At 40.8% G+C, this 18,717-nt stretch overlaps 1 protein-coding gene across 1 annotated transcript in view; it reads left to right on the top strand.

Annotated features, from left to right (window-relative positions):
- Window positions 1–956: 956 nt before the first annotated feature.
- The window catches only part of LOC308101477 (protein Dok-7-like), a 41,432-nt gene continuing 23,671 nt past the window's right edge, over window positions 957–18,717 (top strand). The window contains exons 1-5 of the mRNA XM_080450894.1: window positions 957–1,059; window positions 1,179–1,224; window positions 4,796–5,026; window positions 8,540–8,740; window positions 16,927–17,046. Of these exons, the coding sequence (XP_080307020.1) occupies window positions 1,006–1,059; window positions 1,179–1,224; window positions 4,796–5,026; window positions 8,540–8,740; window positions 16,927–17,046 (652 nt within the window). The 5' untranslated portion in view covers window positions 957–1,005. The remainder of the gene's footprint in view (window positions 1,060–1,178; window positions 1,225–4,795; window positions 5,027–8,539; window positions 8,741–16,926; window positions 17,047–18,717) is intronic.

Below are 18,717 nucleotides of genomic sequence, written 5' to 3'. Positions count from 1 at the left end.
TTGACTTTGACCAGCGGCGTTGCTTGTGGTATATCAATTGCTGGGGGAAGGAGCCAACATAGCTGTGTGTGTGTGTGTGTGTGTGTGTGTGTGTGTGTGTGTGTGTGTGTGTGTGTGTGTGTGTGTGTGTGTGTGTGTGTGTGTGTGTGTGTGTGTGTGTGTGTGTGTGTGTGTGTGTGTGTGTGTGTGTGTGTGTGTGTGTGTGTGTTTACTTCACTGGAGAATTTCCAGTTTTCAGTACAGTACGTTTGCTTCTACTCCACAGTCTCCACTATGTCTCAGAGACAAATACTATACTTTTACTCCACTACAATTATTTGAAAACTTTAGTTACTAGACACTTTGTAGATTTTGATTATTATTACAAAACATACATTATCCACTTCAGCCCTATATACATTTAGGCCATTTGAAAATAGCCGAGCTACAAGCTCACAATGCGTCGCAATGCGACACAGTGTGAGCTTGTAAATCAGCTATTTTCAAAAGATTTGTATACATTTTATACATTTGAAAACTTGTGAAATGGGACATTCTGCAGAAAGAGTACTTCCTACTTTTGGTACTTTAAGTACATTTTGATGCCAAAATAATTGTGTAGGCCTACTCAATTTTGAATTCCGGACTTGAACTTGTAACAGAGTATTTATACATTGCAGTATTGATCCTTTCGTGTGTGTGTGTGTGTGTGTGTGTGTGTGTGTGTGTGTGTGTGTGTGTGTGTGTGTGTAAAGAAAAAGTACCTCAAAATTCTACTTAAGTACAGTACTTGAGTAAATGTACTTACTTAGTTACTTTACACCACTGCACACACACACACACACACACACACACACACACACACACACACAACAAACAGACAGACACAAACACACACACACACACACACACACACACACACACACGCGCATAACAGCAGCTATTTTGAAAGTGACCCCTCATTCAGGCACGGGACAGCAGCGACCCTGCAGCTGTCAGGAACTCAGGAACGAACCATGACTGAAGATGACCGATTCGGTCGTCGTGGAGGGATACGTCAAATTCAGAGATGGGAAAAAGGTGTTAATAGCATTCAACATTATTTACGGGACACCACGCCGCCGAATTACATCATCACCGCACATTGATTGATTCATGTTGAAAAGCGTTTGACCGTTGCTTTGTGTGTGTTTTGACAGTGGAAGACTAGGTGGGTCGTGCTCCGCAAGCCTTCGCCTGTAGCAGGTACGTTCACTGCATGAGACGCGTTGCTGGAGTATTTTCACTAAGTAGGCCTACTCACAATGTTTCACTTAAGTAAAAGTATCAATACTGCAATGTAGAAATACTCTGTTACAAGTAAAAGTCCGGAATTCAAAGTTTACTTGAGTAAAAGTACAGAAGTATTGGTATAAAAATGTACTTACCAAAAGTAGGAAGTACTCATTCTGCAGAATGTCCCATTGCACAAGTTTTCAAATGTCTAAAATGTTCAAAAATAATTTGAAAATAGCTGATCTACAAGCTCACAATGGTGGCGACGCATTGTGAAAATGTCACTCAAATTTGTACTTAAGTAGCCAGGCCTACACTACAGTACTTGAGTAAATGTACTTAGTTAGGCTACTTTTCACCACTGCATGAAATGAATATTTTCCAATTGCATGTGTGTACAGTGTGTCTTGTTGGGCCTGCCATGATGGTTTCAGGTTCTTGTTCATAACTTTGACCCACTGTTGGATTAGTCCATGATTTGCTCATTATTATCTACTCACAGGTTTATGAATGAGCCTTTTGTTGTTTTAAAACTTTGACATAATGTATGGGACGTTTGGCATGCAAATGTCATTCAGTTAGAGAGGTTTTGGGGAGCATTCTACGTAACTACGTTTGTGTTTTTTACCTCAGCTAAATTGTTTATAATATTTTATTTCTAAACTTCCGAATGTGTCACATTATTAATTTGTAATAAACGACCTCCATTTTGTGAGAGCGTTTTGGCATCCAGTTAAAGTGAAGGACACTGAAGCTTTCCAACTCTAAAATTTCAGTTACTCATGTGTCCTGTCGCTCTTATGGGCTTTGCTTCAAGAGCCCAGGGCTTTGATGTTCCTCCATTGTGTAGGATTATGCAACTCTCACTATTAAGACCAATGGAGTGACAATATTGAGTTACACTAGGCTAAATGTTGGTTTCTTTGAGGGTGAAAGTAATGTTCAACAGGTTAGGCCTATATGTGCTTCAAACTTTGATTGTCACTGTTATCACAGCTGTCCATGTTCATACCTCAATTATGTGAGTGTGTGTGTGTGTGTGTGTGTGTGAGAGAGAGAGAGAGAGAGAGAGAGAGAGAGAGAGAGAGAGAGAGAGAGAGAGAGAGAGAGAGAGAGAGAGAGACAGAGAGAGAGAGAGAGAGAGAGAGAGAGTAGCCTATACTGTTTTGACAGTTGACTGATTATTTGAAGGTGCCAAAGACAAGAGGACATTGGTCCTATTTAATTTTATTTATTTTTGCCCGCAGATTTAAATAGAAAGAAACATATGCTCTCAAAATACCCATATCACCCTGCACAGCAGCCATATTGGAAATGATGAATTGGGCCTCTTCCTTATCCTTCACAGGTCTTACCAATTATACTAATTAAGGCTCTGTTCCATTCTGGTCAAACAGAGTCAGTGTGCTGATATTGTGCATGTTGGCTCACTGGAAACACTGCCATGCCAGTGGGTCTCAAAGTGTGGTCCAGGTACCCTCATGGTTCCTTGAGGGGGTTCCAAATGGTCCCTTACGGGCGTATAACTCTGGACCCATTTGTACTGTACTGTAAGAAATTATGATAGTTTGAGAGCCACTGTGCTACACTAAATGGAACAGAGCCTTAATTAGTATAATTGGTAAGACCTGTGAAGGAAGTATAAGGCCCAATTTCTTGTTCTTTCCAATGTGGTTGCTGTGCATATTGGTCCATTTTCTACGCTACCTTGAGTGAAGTTGTCTTACGATTTTGCTGTGTAGGCTATGTATCAATTTACTAAATGTTTGAATCTACAGCGACAGTGAAAACAGTATCTGTCTTCTCCATCCTGAAGGGCCGTTCACACTGAGCACTATAACTAAGACTATAACAATAACTATATCATTCACCATTGCATTTGTTAAAGGTGCTATGACATGGCCCGAAAATATCATATTTGATACTGTACGTCACATGGTCTCTCTGAAAACAGTCTGAAAACAGGGCGGGACATATCACAGATGGATTTGGCATTTGCAGTAGCTCTGCTCTGAGTTTGCCTCTTGCACTCACATCAAATAGACCAGCAAAACTGAGGAAGTGACCTCAACATAATTGTCTTTTATTTGTAAATCTGTGTATTTAAAAATATATTCCCCTTCAAATCTCTCAGTTACTCCAACATCGTTCATGTGAAGTAGTTTGTTAATGCTTATTTATTGAAGTGATAAAAATCGCTATAGTTTGAACGCTGCAATGGTCTCCGTCTCTCCGAGGGGGCTCTCAGCTCTCCTCGGAGCCACTCTGTGTCCCCGCTGGTCGGGGGAGAAATGGAGGTACACGCATGGCTGGGTCGTGACCGTCACAGCTTGTTTCTAAACAAACTATTCATTATTTTATTCATTTTCGGTCCAATTATAAATGAATGACGTTATGGAATATTTATTTATTTATTCTGACTGTGTTTTGGGGTTCATTCTTGTATTCTCCCAGCTCACCGGGGCATGCACTGCAGACTGAGTCTGAGACGAGACCCAGCGAGCCTTTGCTGCTGATGTCAAAGTCTGTTCTACACACAGTGCAACATGACATTTGTCAATGCAACTTTTTTTTAATGAACTCCAGTTCCTTGCTCCATTGCTCATTAAAATAAGTTTTTCTTTTCGGCATCTTTGGTTGATTATCTATCTGCGTTACACAAAACAGTAAGCCTAGTAAGCGAGTGAGCGCAGTTTCATTCACAATACCGCTCCCACGGCAGTCACATGTATACAGTACAAGCATGGGAGGTGTTTTCAGTGTGAGTGACTGTTGAGCGAGCCAATGACAAAACAAATCACTTGTAAAAAATAACTCTAGGCTGGCTGCCAGCTGATATTATAACAATGAAACGGGAGATTTACAGAGACATAAATGACACATACACTGTAATAACTCTCACAAAAGCCGGACAATTATGCTTCCAGCCAGAGGTTGAGCTGGAAGGAGGACAGCTGGGCCTAAAACCGGACGAATGGCCACCCTAGCAAGAGCCTCTGTGTCCCTGCTCTGAGCCCGGCCAGAATGTCATGTTTACCCCCCCCGGACACCCAGTGCGAAAAATCACTATAGCGATTTTTATCATTTCAATAAATAAGCATAAACTTCACATGAACAATGTTGGTGTAACTAAGAGATTTGATGGGGGAAATATATTTTATAAATACAGATTTACAAACAAAAGAAATTTTCAAACCATGTCCTGGTTCAGTGGTGCGAGCGAGGGGAGACGTGTAGGCAGGAAGAGACTTCTCTCTGTGGTGGGAGGAGTCGTAGAGAGGGGGGTTCAATACAGTCGATAAGAGTACATTATAAATGATAAATATAAAAAAATATATACCCCAGGCGCAGCGTGACGTCATCAAAATATTAGCTAATCTGATTAGCCTAAGGCTGATTAGTGATTACCCCTTTTTTTTGGTGTGGATTCTGCCATCCACTTGACTTAGAACAATTCTTAAAACTATATCTATATACTCTTGTAGCCTGTCTGGTTCTGCTGGTGTATTAATCTGTCTTCTCTCCTTTCTTACTCTTGCAGACTGTCTGGTTTTGCTGGTATTTAAAGACAAGTCAGACAAAGCCCAGGGGCACAGGGAGAGGGGCAGCTTCACCTTGGAGGATATCTGCGGGCTGGAGACAGGGCAGTGGTACGAGGGTGTGAGCCACACACTGGCCATCATCTGCCTGGCCCAGGCTACTCTGCTGGGCTTTGACAGCAAAGAGGCTCTGCACGCCTGGGACATACGTATACGATACAGCCTCGGAGAAGGTGAGGTTCTTTAAGTGCACTAATTAGCTAGTTAATTTATCTCTGAGAGTACTATAGTGTCCATTTTGTTATATTTGTACTCTCTCAGAGTTAAAATAACTCAGGATTATTTCACCAATGTGACACAACATGTCAGAGTTATTACTATGCAATCGTACACAGTTTTAATGTTTTTGAAGTCTCGGGTAGCCAGATGATCAGAGATCTCTGCCTGTACAGATCGTCTGGCATGTTTGAATCTGAGATATTATTATTATTAAATTCAGTGCTGGAGAAACCCAACGCGTAATTGCAATGTAATTTGTTTTTTACATTTCAGAATTGTTCCCACACAGTTTTAGCCACTACATTGGATTTTCAATGCCATGGAATGTTTCATTTTTGTCCCTGAATCTGTTCAGGTTTTTTCTAAATTCTTTTCATGGACCAAAAAATTCAGGGACACAGTTTCACAAACACCATCTTACCTTGACTCTAATCAAAGTTCTTGTTAAGAATCACATCTTGCGTACAGTATAAGTGGCCTTGGAATGGTATTACAATTTCTTTTTTTAGCAATATGCCAGTAAAGCAATAGGAAAAGAAAGTATTTTTGGTAATCAGAGTAATCGTAGAAAAAGTCCTGGGTCCTTTGGAGCGAGTTTTAATTAATTAATTAATCGATATTTCTAAATGTTTTCTGTACATAGTTTTGACGTTACTGGGATGTGGATTCAGCAGGTTGCTGAGTCTGTTGAAAAGTTTTTTATTGGACCTAAGGTACCATTGAAATTTTGAGATGCTCTCCAGCTTGTAGGCATTTCTAATTTAAAAAAGCAATACTTGCAAGCAACATAGCAGCACTGTGATTTCTCCCTTGAGATATTGTCTTTGCCGGGTGGAAACCTTATATGTCCAAAACTGTTACTTTTGAGGATTCAAATTCAAAAGTAGCAAAAGTAGCAGATCAAAAAGATCAAAAAACGTCGCTTCACGCCGCGTTTCGAGCTTGTAGATCTGCTATTTTTGATACTTTTGTGTGACACTGTAGTATGATCAAGTAGGGCATTCATTTACGGAAAAACACAAAAAGTTGAGATATGGAGAAAAGAGGTTTTTACCCGACAGCGACGATATGCTAATAGCATACTGACAGGGTTAGAACAACTTCTCAATATAAAAGTTAGGGAGATAGTAGTAGTAATAAAAAAAATTTGAGTTGCACAATATTAGCTGTTTTCAACATGCACATACCGCACTTAACCCCACAGAATCACACGCCAGAAATGCAACCTAGAGGTGTGTATAATTGAGACAAACAGCCAGGGTCATACAATAGCTTTGCATTGCTTCGCAGCTCAACTCATTAACCACTTGAACCCCAGCATCCATCCATATTCTGGGGAGAACGTTAGCCACAAATAGCAGATCTATAAGCTCACGAACGCAACGCAACGCATCGTGAGCTTGTAGATCAGCTACTTTTGCCGAAGAGACTTGTAGACGAAAAAAAAAAGAAGCAGACAGAAGTACAGAGCTAACTCAGGTCCAGTTCACTAGAAGGTTTAAGTGGTTAAGAGCAGAACTACTCATGTTCATCCGTGCAATAGTCAGTAGTATACTGACTATACTGGCGTTTTTCCCACTACATTAGTTGTCTCACATATAGCCCGCATTTACAAATACTCATGTTTGAGCCTCTGTGCTCTGCTGTTTCTTCTTGCTATCCTTTGTGCCGGACCTTAATGAACTATTACAAATGATGCTCAGCTGTTTCTACAGCCTAGTTGAGATTTATAGAGGTTAATAATCTCTGTGGTTTGGGTCCCTCATGATGTGTGGAGTCGTCCAATTGATATCACGTTGCAGCTGTGCCTCTGTTTGTGCATGTGTGTGTACAGTATGTGTGCACATTCATCTACAGTAAGTCTACTGTAAGTGTACTGTGTGAGACTCAGAGCAGCTACAGTATGTAGGTGTGTGTGTGTGTGTGTGTGTGTGTGTGTGTGTGTGTGTGTATGTGTGTGTGTGTGTGTGTGTGTGTGTGTGTGTGTGTGTGTGTGTGTGTGTGTGTGTGTGTGTGTGTGTGTGTGTGTGTGTGTGTGTGTGCGCGCGCGCTTGCATGTGCGCTCTTATGGATGCGTGTGTGTGTGTGTGTGTGTGTGTATGTGTATGTGAGTGTGCCTGTGTGTGTGTGTGTGTGTGTGTGTGTGGTCATAACACTGCATGGATTGTCACCTGCCAGCCGATGGACCACGTGCAAATACTTTTGTTATGAACTGTGACACCATATGAATCTCTCTCAAACTGAGTGGTGACAAGGCGAGGTTGGGAGACATTTTCTTTTATCACCTGCTACCTCAGTTTCACCAGGCAGGTGTCCTCTCTGAAGCGGCACTGAGAATGACAGAGCCATGTGATGTAGAAGCGTTCTCACGAAATCTGTGGACCAAACATTATTATTCGATACTATTGTAGACGTTGATGTTGTCATATTTCCTTGAAACCTCATTAGCAACACATTCGATGATGTTCAGTTCCTCCCCGTCAGACTTATAACACAGGACAAGAAACAGACAGAGAGAAAGAGAGGGAAAGAGAGAGGGACAGGGAAAGAGAGGATTCTGTGGAAATGTTTTTTCAGTGTCTCAATTTTATTAGCGTTCAAGAGAATTATATATATTGCCCAGCCTGAGTTGTTTTGCTGCTGACAACTTTTGGATGAAACTAGACTTTGTCTTAACTGCAAGGGGATGTGCAGCTGCTGACTTAGCTAACAAGCTTGTTAACTTGAAAATCAGTTCTAGTCGGCAAGCGACACGTACTGCAGAGTATGAATATAGATTAAGCTGAGCTCTTAACCCACATGCACACACACACATGCATGCACACACGCACGCACACGCACGCACTAACAAACAAACACACAGACACACATTCACTCCACTTTCTCCCTCTCTCACACACACACACACGCACGCACGCACGCACGCACGCACGCACGCACGCACGCACGCACGCACGCACGCACGCACGCACGCACGCACGCACACTTTCACTTTTCTCTCTCACACTTTCTCTCTATCTCTCCCTCTCTCTCTCACACACACATGCACACATGCATGCACACACACACACACACGAACGCACGCACGTGCACACACATCTTCCAGACTCCTAGAACAGCCTTTTTCTTGTGTTGCTCATTAGCAACAGTATTGACTCAATTACCCTGATATTTATGACAAGTTTTGATTGATTGCTCTGGGCTTTAGATCTGAGCCTTTTATTTTCCCAGCCCAACTCACTGATCTCATTCTCTGCTCTCAGCTGTTTTTCATGCCTCTTATTACTGAATTACTGAATCAATGCATGCTGGAGCAATCAGTTTTATGATGAAATAGTGTTCTCTGTCCCTTTATAGTTATATATTTATTGTCTTCATGGGGAGTTTGTTTTGTTTTGATAAAGGCAACGATGTAATTTCCTTTCATTGGAAAATCGTTTCTTCAACTCGTGTGTTTTGTCCCTCAGTTCACAGATTTATTGTTGGAGTGTTACCAGGGACCAAGTTGGAGAGCGGACCTGCAACTCTTCATTTGTGCAACAACCTCCTGGCTCTAGCCAGGGACATCCCCCCTGTTATCACTGGCCATTGGAACCTCCCAGACCTACGCAGATATGGACCTGTACCAAATGGCTTTGTGTTTGAAGGGGGAACACGATGTGGTTACTGTAAGTCAATTCATGTTTATTCCATTAATGTTATGCTACATTTGTTTGTTAAGTCTGCGCTAAATGGCCACATTTAGAGGCATTTATAAGATAAAATAAGAGAAACCTTTATTGATCCTTTTGGAGAAATACAGGATTCATAGCTGCAGTTCAACAGCAGTAATAGTGAAACACAGGAGAGGTAACTTCTTTTTAATTCTTTATTTCCTGTTGATTTTACTATTTGAATATCCAAATCTGTGGATCCAGTCTGGGTTTTCTTCCTAATAAAAATAACAAACTCAACAGGAAGTTAAAATTTCTATAAAAAATAAATAAATACCAGGTTTGGTTCTATATTGTCAGAATCAACTTTGTTTGCTTCGTTTACGGGCTAAAAGAGCTCCTCCTGAGCCTCTTCACCGTACAATGGATGTCAATGGGGAGCATGTTTAGAATGATCAATTTCTAGTCCATGGAGCAATTCTTTTTAATTTCTTGCCCACATTTAGAGTTACATCATGGCAAGGTAACTACACAACCCAAACCTCTTCCAAAGTGGTCTAGTCCTTTAACTCTGGGGTCTTGGGTAATTTCTTACCTATTTTTTGGTTCGCCTGGTATTCTTGTGTAAAAATGCTTTTAAAACATCAGCCCCGTAATGTACAATCAAGTTATATACATATATTTTTTCAGGACAACCCATGCTATCAGTAGATGGTTGTATTGATGTCACATGAATGTATAAAAGGTGATATTATGACAATAATGACAAAAGAAAAAACTAGGCGGAAATTGAATGTCACAGATCTTTATTTATACCACACAAGTATTGTAGGCTTTTTAGACTTTTAGAAAAGAAAATTCTACCAAGAACTGGCAACCAGAGGGAAAAAAAGAAACATCATCCATCACACTCACACAGTTATTTACATTTCTTTACCAAAAAGTCCAGGCGATTTTCAATCTCCACCCCCCAACAAAACATTTATGTGTGCCATTCCTGAAAGCAGTTCCTGTCTGGAAAGAAGGCCACACGACACTCCAAAAACTTCCAGGGGGTAGACAGCTTGTTTTACATGTCATTCTGCCGACGTATTGAGTGCTACTGTCACGGTTTCTCCCTCGTGAGCTTGTGACGTCACGGAGTGATGTCAGAGCATGACCTCATGACATGGGTATATGGCCACTGTGTGCCTCTCCTGATGATCTGGCATCCAGGAGAAGCTGGGGTTTTAGGCCTGCTGTCCTTTTTTGGTCAACAAAAGGAAATTTGATTGAATACACCATTGTAGTCCTTGCGGTTATTGGAAAATTAAATACATTGTTCCAAGGTAAATTGATAGTCATGATAAAAACATGGCATGCAGACATTATGTGTTGATTTGAACCAGTGGTCTTGAGAACATAAGAACTCCCAATTTATTGTCCTACACCAATCAGTTGATGGCTCGTTTTGATGCATTCGATTATCATTATCACATGGCAACCTGTATTAAAGCAACCGTGGAACATGAAACATCCACATTACTTGCCCATTGGTTCATGAATAATTTATGAAGTGTTTATAAATAAACAGTTCATAAGTACTAAAAAGATTCATTGAGAGATAGAGGTAATATTTTAGAATACATTGCAAAAACCATGACAATTATTTCATGCTCCAGTTGCCCAAGTTTAAGGATAATCACTTTTAGTTTCAATTTGTAAAATGCAGTCTTGTGGTTCATGCACTCAGAGGATTCAGTACAGTTAAAGTACAATGATTATGTAGCCCTATGATTCATTTTGTGCATTTCTACTTTTCTTTGAAAGCATTTTCTCATTTTGGAGGTTGAATTTGTCATGCCTTCACAGAACATTTTCTCTAGAGTTGTGTTCGTTCTCTGCGTAACTTCTTTCCAACTGCACTTCTCAAGGCAGAGAACATAATGTGTCAATATCAGGATTAGAGGAATGAACTGCAGTCACTGTTTGTCTCCCTTCTCTCTGCTCGTTGAGCTGGTCTCCCCCAGGCGGTCACAACCAGAGTTCTATGAAACATTAATCCATTAAGACCGGGAACGCGTCTGTGTCATTTTAAGATTTCTTTGGCTATTCAAAAATAGCAGATCTACAAGCTCATAGCGCGGCGCCGTGAATATTTGTGCAAATCTTTGAATATACAGTATATATATATATATATATGTTTTAAAGCGATTTTCTTTTACTCCGATCTGTGCTTCTGGGGGTCCCTGGAACAACATATTTTGAGATGGGGGTCTGTTGCCAAATACATATAATTTTGGGGGTCCTTGACATGAAAAAGCACCACTGTAGGGCTTTCACCACGTCGACTAGTATAACCACTAGTCGACCTTGTTGGTACTAGTCGAATATATATATTTTTTTCATTTGTTTTAATGCCATAGTAATGGCCCATCTTACTATTATTATTATCCTCCTGACTTCATTTTTTATCAAAAGGCGGTCAAAAGTATGCCCCATAAAAGCCTATTATTGGGCAATGGGGATCCTTGGAGACGCTGCTGTGGTGCTGTGCTGCTGTGCCAGAAGCGCTTCCCTTAAAACGCCATAAAAATAAGGGCAGGAGGATAATAATAATAGTAATATAGTAGTAGGATGGCATTACATTTTTTTTACAAAAAAAATGTTTTGTAATTTTTTCTTTTTATGTAAATTTCGACTAGTCGACTACTACTTGGTCAAATGAGTCGACTAGTAAAAATCATTAGTTGTGAATGACCTACACCACTGATATAGCAACATACTGTTGCTATATTTTTAGATGTGTATTTGGCCGCGCGGGCCCCCATCTCAATTTTTTTTGTTCCAGGGACCCCCAGAAGCAAAGATTTTAGTTACAAATGTTCGCTTTAAAAATATATATATTCAAAGCTTTGCACAGCTCTCTGTGTCGCGCTGTGAGCTTGTAGATCTGCTATTTTTGAACAGCCAAAGAAATCTTAAAATGACACGGATGCGTTCCCGGATTGAATGGGTTAAAGTGAGTCTTGAGATGCATTTGTTAGTGACATCAATGTGGGGCTTGTTTCCTCGGACTGGAGATATGGCTGTCTGAACACATCTCTTGTGGGGCGAAATGCTAAGCTGGCTGCTGGGAAATTGTTCGGTTCCCTTTTAGCCTTTGCTGTGGAGGACTTGAAGGAGAACAACGATCACACTCGTTAGACACAAACTCCAGTAGAGTACTGGTGCAGTACTACACACACGTCAGCCCCCCGGCTTATGTTACCCGTCAGAGCAGCGAGTGTGGGGCTGCAACAAGGTATAGCACGGTTTCAGTAGTGGAAAAAGTACTCAAATGTTTTTACTTAAGTAAAAGTATCAATACTGCAATATAGAAATACTCTGTTACAAGGAAAAGTCTGGAATTCAAAATGTACTTCGGTAAAAAAACAAAAGTATTGGCATCAAAATGTACTTAAAGTACCAAAATTAAAAGTAGTCATTATGCAGAATATCCCATTTCAAGTTTTCAAATGTATACAAATCTTTTGAAAATAGCCGATCTACAAGCTCACAATGCGTCGCGATGCGACGCATTGTGAGCTTGTAGATTGGCTATTTTCAAATGGCTGAAGTGGTTAATGTATGTTTTGTAATAATAATACGAATCTACAAAGTAACTAGTAACTAAAGTTTTCAAATAAACGTAGTGGAGTAAAAGTAAAAATGTTGGATCCGAGATGTAGTGGAGTAGAAGTAAAAGTATTGGAAATTGGAAACACTCAAGTAAAGTACAAATACCTCAAAATTGTACTTAAGTACAGTACTTAAGTAAAGGTACTTAGTTACTTCCCACCACTGCACAGTTTTCCATCTTGGAATAGATACGAAATCATTAAAGGGTAGACGAGCGCATGCATGTCAACACCTGGAGTGGACGGAGACAGGCACGACAACTTCGACAAGAGTGCCAGATTGCCGCGGACATCACAGGGATGTGGATACACGATGACCCCTCTGGAAACATGAGACTCAAGAATGTGACTTGTGATTTATTTAGCTTGAATTGGACGTCGGCTTTGAGATGCAGCTCAATATTAACCACTTTAACCCCCGAGATCCCTATTTTGGTCATGTCATTCAAGTTGTACAAAATTGTACTAAATGTTCCACATTTTATATAAAATAGGGCTTACGTTGTTAAGAGGGCCATTCCATTTAATGTAAAATAGCAACAAGTAATATAAATAAATGAATTAACAGGTCCTCTTTTCCAGAACAGGGAATAATGTGCGTGATATGTGCGCTGCCCATGACGACACCTCTCGATGTTTGTGAGTCTTGAAGGGCGCGCATTCCTGGGATACGTAATCCCAGCACAGTTTATCCACAGCACGTGGATGACTGAGGGGACAGTGTTACTGGACCTCTGGCTTCTGGTTAATGTATCAGCACTAGCAAGGTGGCTTAATAGCGTCGGTATTCTACAATGTAATGATACCTGCATTAGTTTGACCTCCATTATCTCCATATACTTTCACAAAAACCCATTCAGACGTTGGAAGGCTCCACGACACAGGGCCTCGCAAGAACAGCACTCTGCTTTTTCATAATTATCCAAGTGTGGTGGTGTCCTTAAACCACATAAATCCTCTATTCTTAGTGAAACAGATCTGAGTTGCTCTTGTTTCCTTCTACACACAATCTCTTTGCCAGAAATAGCAGATCTACAGTACTACAAGCTTGTAAAGAGCTTGTAGATTGGCTATTTCTGACGAATGTCCCCCCCCCCCAGAATAAGGGGCATTGGGGTTTAAGTGGTTGATTATGAGATGGTGTTGTTAACTTGTTAATCATGAGATTCTATATTTTGTAAAAGAAAAATTAAGAAGCCAAACTTACCGCCCTCCTGCAGAAATAAGATTTAATTTACCAACTGCATGAGTCACTAGATTTTTGGAAATGTCGTCACTGCTCCCATTGACGCAGTTTGAGAACCTGTTTTTTAATCAATTGCAATTACTTTTAACAAACGTTGCTGTCGCTTCTTTTGGCGTCAAGGGTCTCTACATCAATGCAGTCGTACCGTGGTTTCAATTAAGGCTGAATGATGTGTTATTTTGTAGAAATTAAAATCATTGCCTATCATTCAATATCTCAAAAAGTTGAACCAGTACTGCTGTAGCTATGAAAAATTAAGTTCTTATAATTTGTTTCCTTATTTTGGAGTCAAACTGACATTTCCAATTAATCACAGTGCAGATAGCGAGTCTGTCAAAGTTCACATGGCTTGTTTTGATTCCTCATAGCATCTGTATTATGTCATAAACCTCCATGCGCTTTCCCCACCTGTTCTTGTTTTTGTTGTAGCCCAAAGCTTCAGTAGCTTTGAGAAACAGCTGATGCTGGGTCACCCACTGTTGATATTGTGAAATGTTTTTGATATATTATGTGCCTTTCCAGAACAATCCCTGAAACTATGAAACACCATGTGTTAAAAAGAGTCATATTTGTCATATTATCATTATGACAAATGGCACACTTGTTAGTTGTTTTTATACGGAAAATGTTCATGCCGAAAATAGGGACACAAGGGCTAAATGTGGTTAAGGCAACAATTATGTTGCTGTGAATCAGTTATGTATCTTAACTGTATATCAGCGGCTGTGCTGCCTCTGGTGACTGAATTTCCCCCATGGGATCAATAAAGGTCTTTTTCAGGCTGTGACCCCCCAAAATAATCATATTTGAACTGGGGACCCCCCCCCCCACCCTGACAAGCACTTGGAACTGTAGGAGTTGAGGCATTAGTTTGGCTCGGTTCCACTGATAAATATTGTGAAAATAGCAGATCTACAATCCACAACGCCTCGCGTTGCGAGCTTGTAGATCGTCAGTTTTTATAGTATAGTTTGTTGGTTTACTTTTGATGCAGTACTGGTCTTTTTTTTTTTCTTTCTTTTTTTTAGGTCTTAAAAGTCCTTAAATTGCCACTTTACTGTCATGTGGGGACCCCCCTGGCGGTCAACCACTGGTGTAGACACTTTAGTGACCCAAACCTGTGATTCATGGCCAGGGGAGTGTGTGGAATGTGATTGAGGTCAGCCCTGGCATGGGTGGTCTTATAGGGACAGGGTGACAACTTTAAGGACTGTCTTCTTGGTGACAAACTGCTTTTTAGGGATAGACAACAGGTTGGGTGGTTAGGCACTTTGAGGGAGGTCAAAGGTCTCAAGAGAGCAATGGCCATTAACCTTTAAAGATTTATGTCGCCATTTGACGACACTTTGTTGGATTGACCGAGCCGGCTGGTCACGACCATAAGTGAGGCAGAGGCAGGAAATATGTCAAACCCCAATGGTGGGCCTTTATTCCAAAAAAATCACAGTGTCCATAACAATAGATCATAACAATAAAACCATGTCTTCCAGGCACATGTTACTCTGACCAGCCCTAGTTACAGAATGGCACAGAGAGCGGCCTTTTATACTCCCCACCCTCAGGTGCTCATAACCTAGTTCACATAAAACCCCCCAATACAAAACCCAACAATATACCTACTATCAAAACCCCTAAATTACATCTCTACACACATATTAATTACACCCCCCAAAGTTTGGGGCCCAAACACCACAATAAAACCAACAAACATCAATCTGCAACCTATTCCCCACCCTCTGCACAATCCTATCTGATGGAACCCTCCCGGAACCATAACCTAAGCTCTTGTTTCTCCGGGGACTCTTTATTCATGCACCCTTGAAGTAGGAGACAGGAGTGGACCAATATTGAGGCATCTACACAGCACCATGTATCGTTTCTGGCTTGGCAGTAGTTATTCTTTTATTTAATTTTTTAATGTAGAGTTGCCAATTATATTTTTTAGAGCCTTTAGAGACGTAGAGCCTTCGTCCTACTCCTCCCACGCAACACTCCCCGCTGGCAGGTGGGCACGGGCCAATTGTGTTCGTGTAGATGCTCAACAAAGCCGGATGCACCGCTGTGGAGTAGGCAGTAGTTCTTCTTACAGTAATAACCTTGGAACCAAGAGGTATAAGCGAAGCTCAGCCCTCCTGGTGGCCAACTCTGGACGTGCAGCTGGGGCCTGATACATGAACGAGCAAAAACTGTTTTGAACTGTTTCGAGCTTGTGCACTGGGTTGCGCACGGAGGTGACACTACTGCGCATGCGAGACATAACTCTATGACGTGGAGGAGCCCTGCGACGTCATCGTCCCCAACACGGAAGAAGGGGGTAAAAGGGAGTATGTGCTGGGCGAGCAACTCCATAGAAGTGAATGGGCGGGATTTCTGGTTACCACTCTATGGAGAGGACAGGTGTTGAGCAGAAACATAGCCATGACATTTACAGTACATTCTTAGAACTCAGGTTACCATTATCATAACTACCACTACCATATTCATGTGTTTATTTTATATCACTCCACCGATTCTGTCAGTTAAGTGACACAAAACTAATTCATAGAACAACCGTTCTAAACTCTGGTGTTTAATGTCTTTCACAGCCACTTCTCCCTCTCCCCCGATGTCTGGAACACACCTGCATGCCAAACAGACCTTCAATAAAGATTATCATCATGCTTGTCTCATGCTTATTAATCATGTGCAATATCATAAAATGTACTGTGTATCCCCTGACATATGCACATATACTTCCAAAATCCTGTAATGTAACGGAGATTAAGAGGGCCTCCGCTACACACTCTTTGCTCATAAATGTTCAATCTAAAATGTTCTAAAACAAGCCAAGATACTGTGTCATGATGTAAATGTTTAAATATATAATAAATATATAATTCAGTATGCATTTGAAAACATTTTAACTTTTAATGCTACCAAGCAGGCAACATAAAGCCTAAAATGCAACAGCATAGACAACAAAAGTGCTTCCTGTCAAGGGAGCAATACCAATAACTCTAGTAATAACTGTTTTCGTTGTCTTGCTTGCTGCATTGTTTGTATGGGAGCAGAGTATATCCACACCAGAATCTCAAGTTAGGATTTGTTCTGGTCAGGCCAATTTCAGAGACCACCGGAATGAAAAATATAATCCACAATCACAAGGGACTGAAGAGACTGATACTGTGTGTGTGTGTGTGTGTGTGTGTGTGTGTGTGTGTGTGTGTGTGTGTGTGTGTGTGTGTGTGTGTGTGTGTGTGTGTGTGTGTGTGTGTGTGTGTGTGTGTGTGTGTGTGTGTGTGTGTCCGTCCATACAGGGGCTGGTGTGTTTTTCCTCGCGTCGACGGAGGGTGAGCAGATCAGCTTTCTATTTGACTGCATCGTCAGGGGCATCTCTCCCTCCAGGGGCCCCTATGGACTCCAGCCAGTTCTGCCGGGTCAGTACCAGAGGTGTTTAATGCTGCTTAGCTGCAATGACTGCATGGAACACTAACTGACCTGAGAAATCTATACACATCAGGTTAGGGGATTTGTTGCCAGGCAGCCAGGGGTGAAACAATTAGCCGTAATCGAATGTTCAATTGACAGAAAATGAATCCAATTACACTGAAATCACAGACTAGTCAGTTTAGTGACGCAATTTGCAACTTCACCAAAATCAGTTTGTCTTGGTTCCATAATATGAAATAAAGGGTTTGTCTATAACTACAAGATAAACATATTTAGTCATTTCAAGATGCCTGTTTTGGGTATAGATATGATGATGAGCATTTACATAATTTGTATTACCGACCGTATGTTACGACCATTTTAATTGCATAGATAGATTAGTCGACAAATCTTTAAACATTATGGACAGGTCAATCAATTTTGAAAATGATCATTACTTGCAGCCTGGAAAGGAGGAAAATGTATTCTCATAGGAACACATTTGGCAGATTTTATTAGCGTTCAAATTTGGCTGTGACTTTGACCAAACATGTTGTACTGCTGCACACGTTGCCAGTATCACTCTGGTCTCATGCTTCCAGGGAATTACTCATCACCATCTCTTCACCATGTGCTAGAGAAAGGGCTATAAGATTCTGCTCACTCTTCAGAGTTGAAATTACATTGACAATTTTACTGTGTATACGCAGTAACATTTTATTGTTTTTATTCCAGTGCAGTTTAATCATGTAGTCTTTTTATCATGTAGCCTACTGATTGCTTTATTGTCTTTCATGTTTGTTTTACTTGACGAGGGCAACCGTAATTTTCTCGCCGTCTGTCTGATCGTGAAAACACGCAAGACTTGAAATGATGTGATACCATGCACGAGACGGGACACTATTAATTTTGCATTATTAAGACCATGTGGGTCAAGGATAATGATTTGTGTATCTTTTAATCAGTGAACAAAGGTCAACCAACTTATGTCCAGCGCAGGGGGGAGATTGAGTAATTTTCTCGGTTGGTCACAGTGATTAGTTAAATTGGGCCTATTCAAGTAGGCCTATTCCAATCATGACAAATCTAGTTCAATTGGAATTATCCCCTCATGGAACCTGCAAACTATACTGGCCAACCTTGCAGGAAAGACGTTTCCAAATACACACACAGTGCGGTTCCATTTGTACAGTCTTTGGAGTTTACTCTGTACTCTGTAATTTTAGTCAAAACTCTATTAGAACAAAACAATCCTAAAACACTGACTGCCATATATATCTACATCATACATTACAGATCTGCTTTTATCTCCAGCCACTCTCACTTTGTGTGTGAGAGCGTTTGACTTACTCATCAGAGAAACCTAAATAAACTATCATTTGGAGAACAGATCAATAACCTCTAATCTAATGCACTCAATGTCTTGCTCAATCCTGCACATCTTGACTAGATACTCTCTCACATTGCATAGATCTAATGTGACATAAATATAAATTAGTCTTTTTCCAGATGTGAGAAGCCACATAATGCTACAGGCAATACCCAACAAAACAACATGTTTTCCCCACTAGCTCATTTAGCCTGGAGACTTTTATATTCCAGACTTGCATTTCTCATACTTATCATCCAATGTGAAACTACTGCAGTGGTGAGATTGGGGTTGGCAGCTGTGGGCTTGT

The sequence above is a fragment of the Gymnoscopelus braueri genome (assembly GCF_963280865.1).
Source record: "Gymnoscopelus braueri genome assembly, chromosome: 15".
NCBI lineage: Eukaryota > Metazoa > Chordata > Actinopteri > Myctophiformes > Myctophidae > Gymnoscopelus > Gymnoscopelus braueri.
Note: the sequence above shows the minus strand (reverse complement) of the source record. Positions and strands in the feature narration are given on the sequence as shown.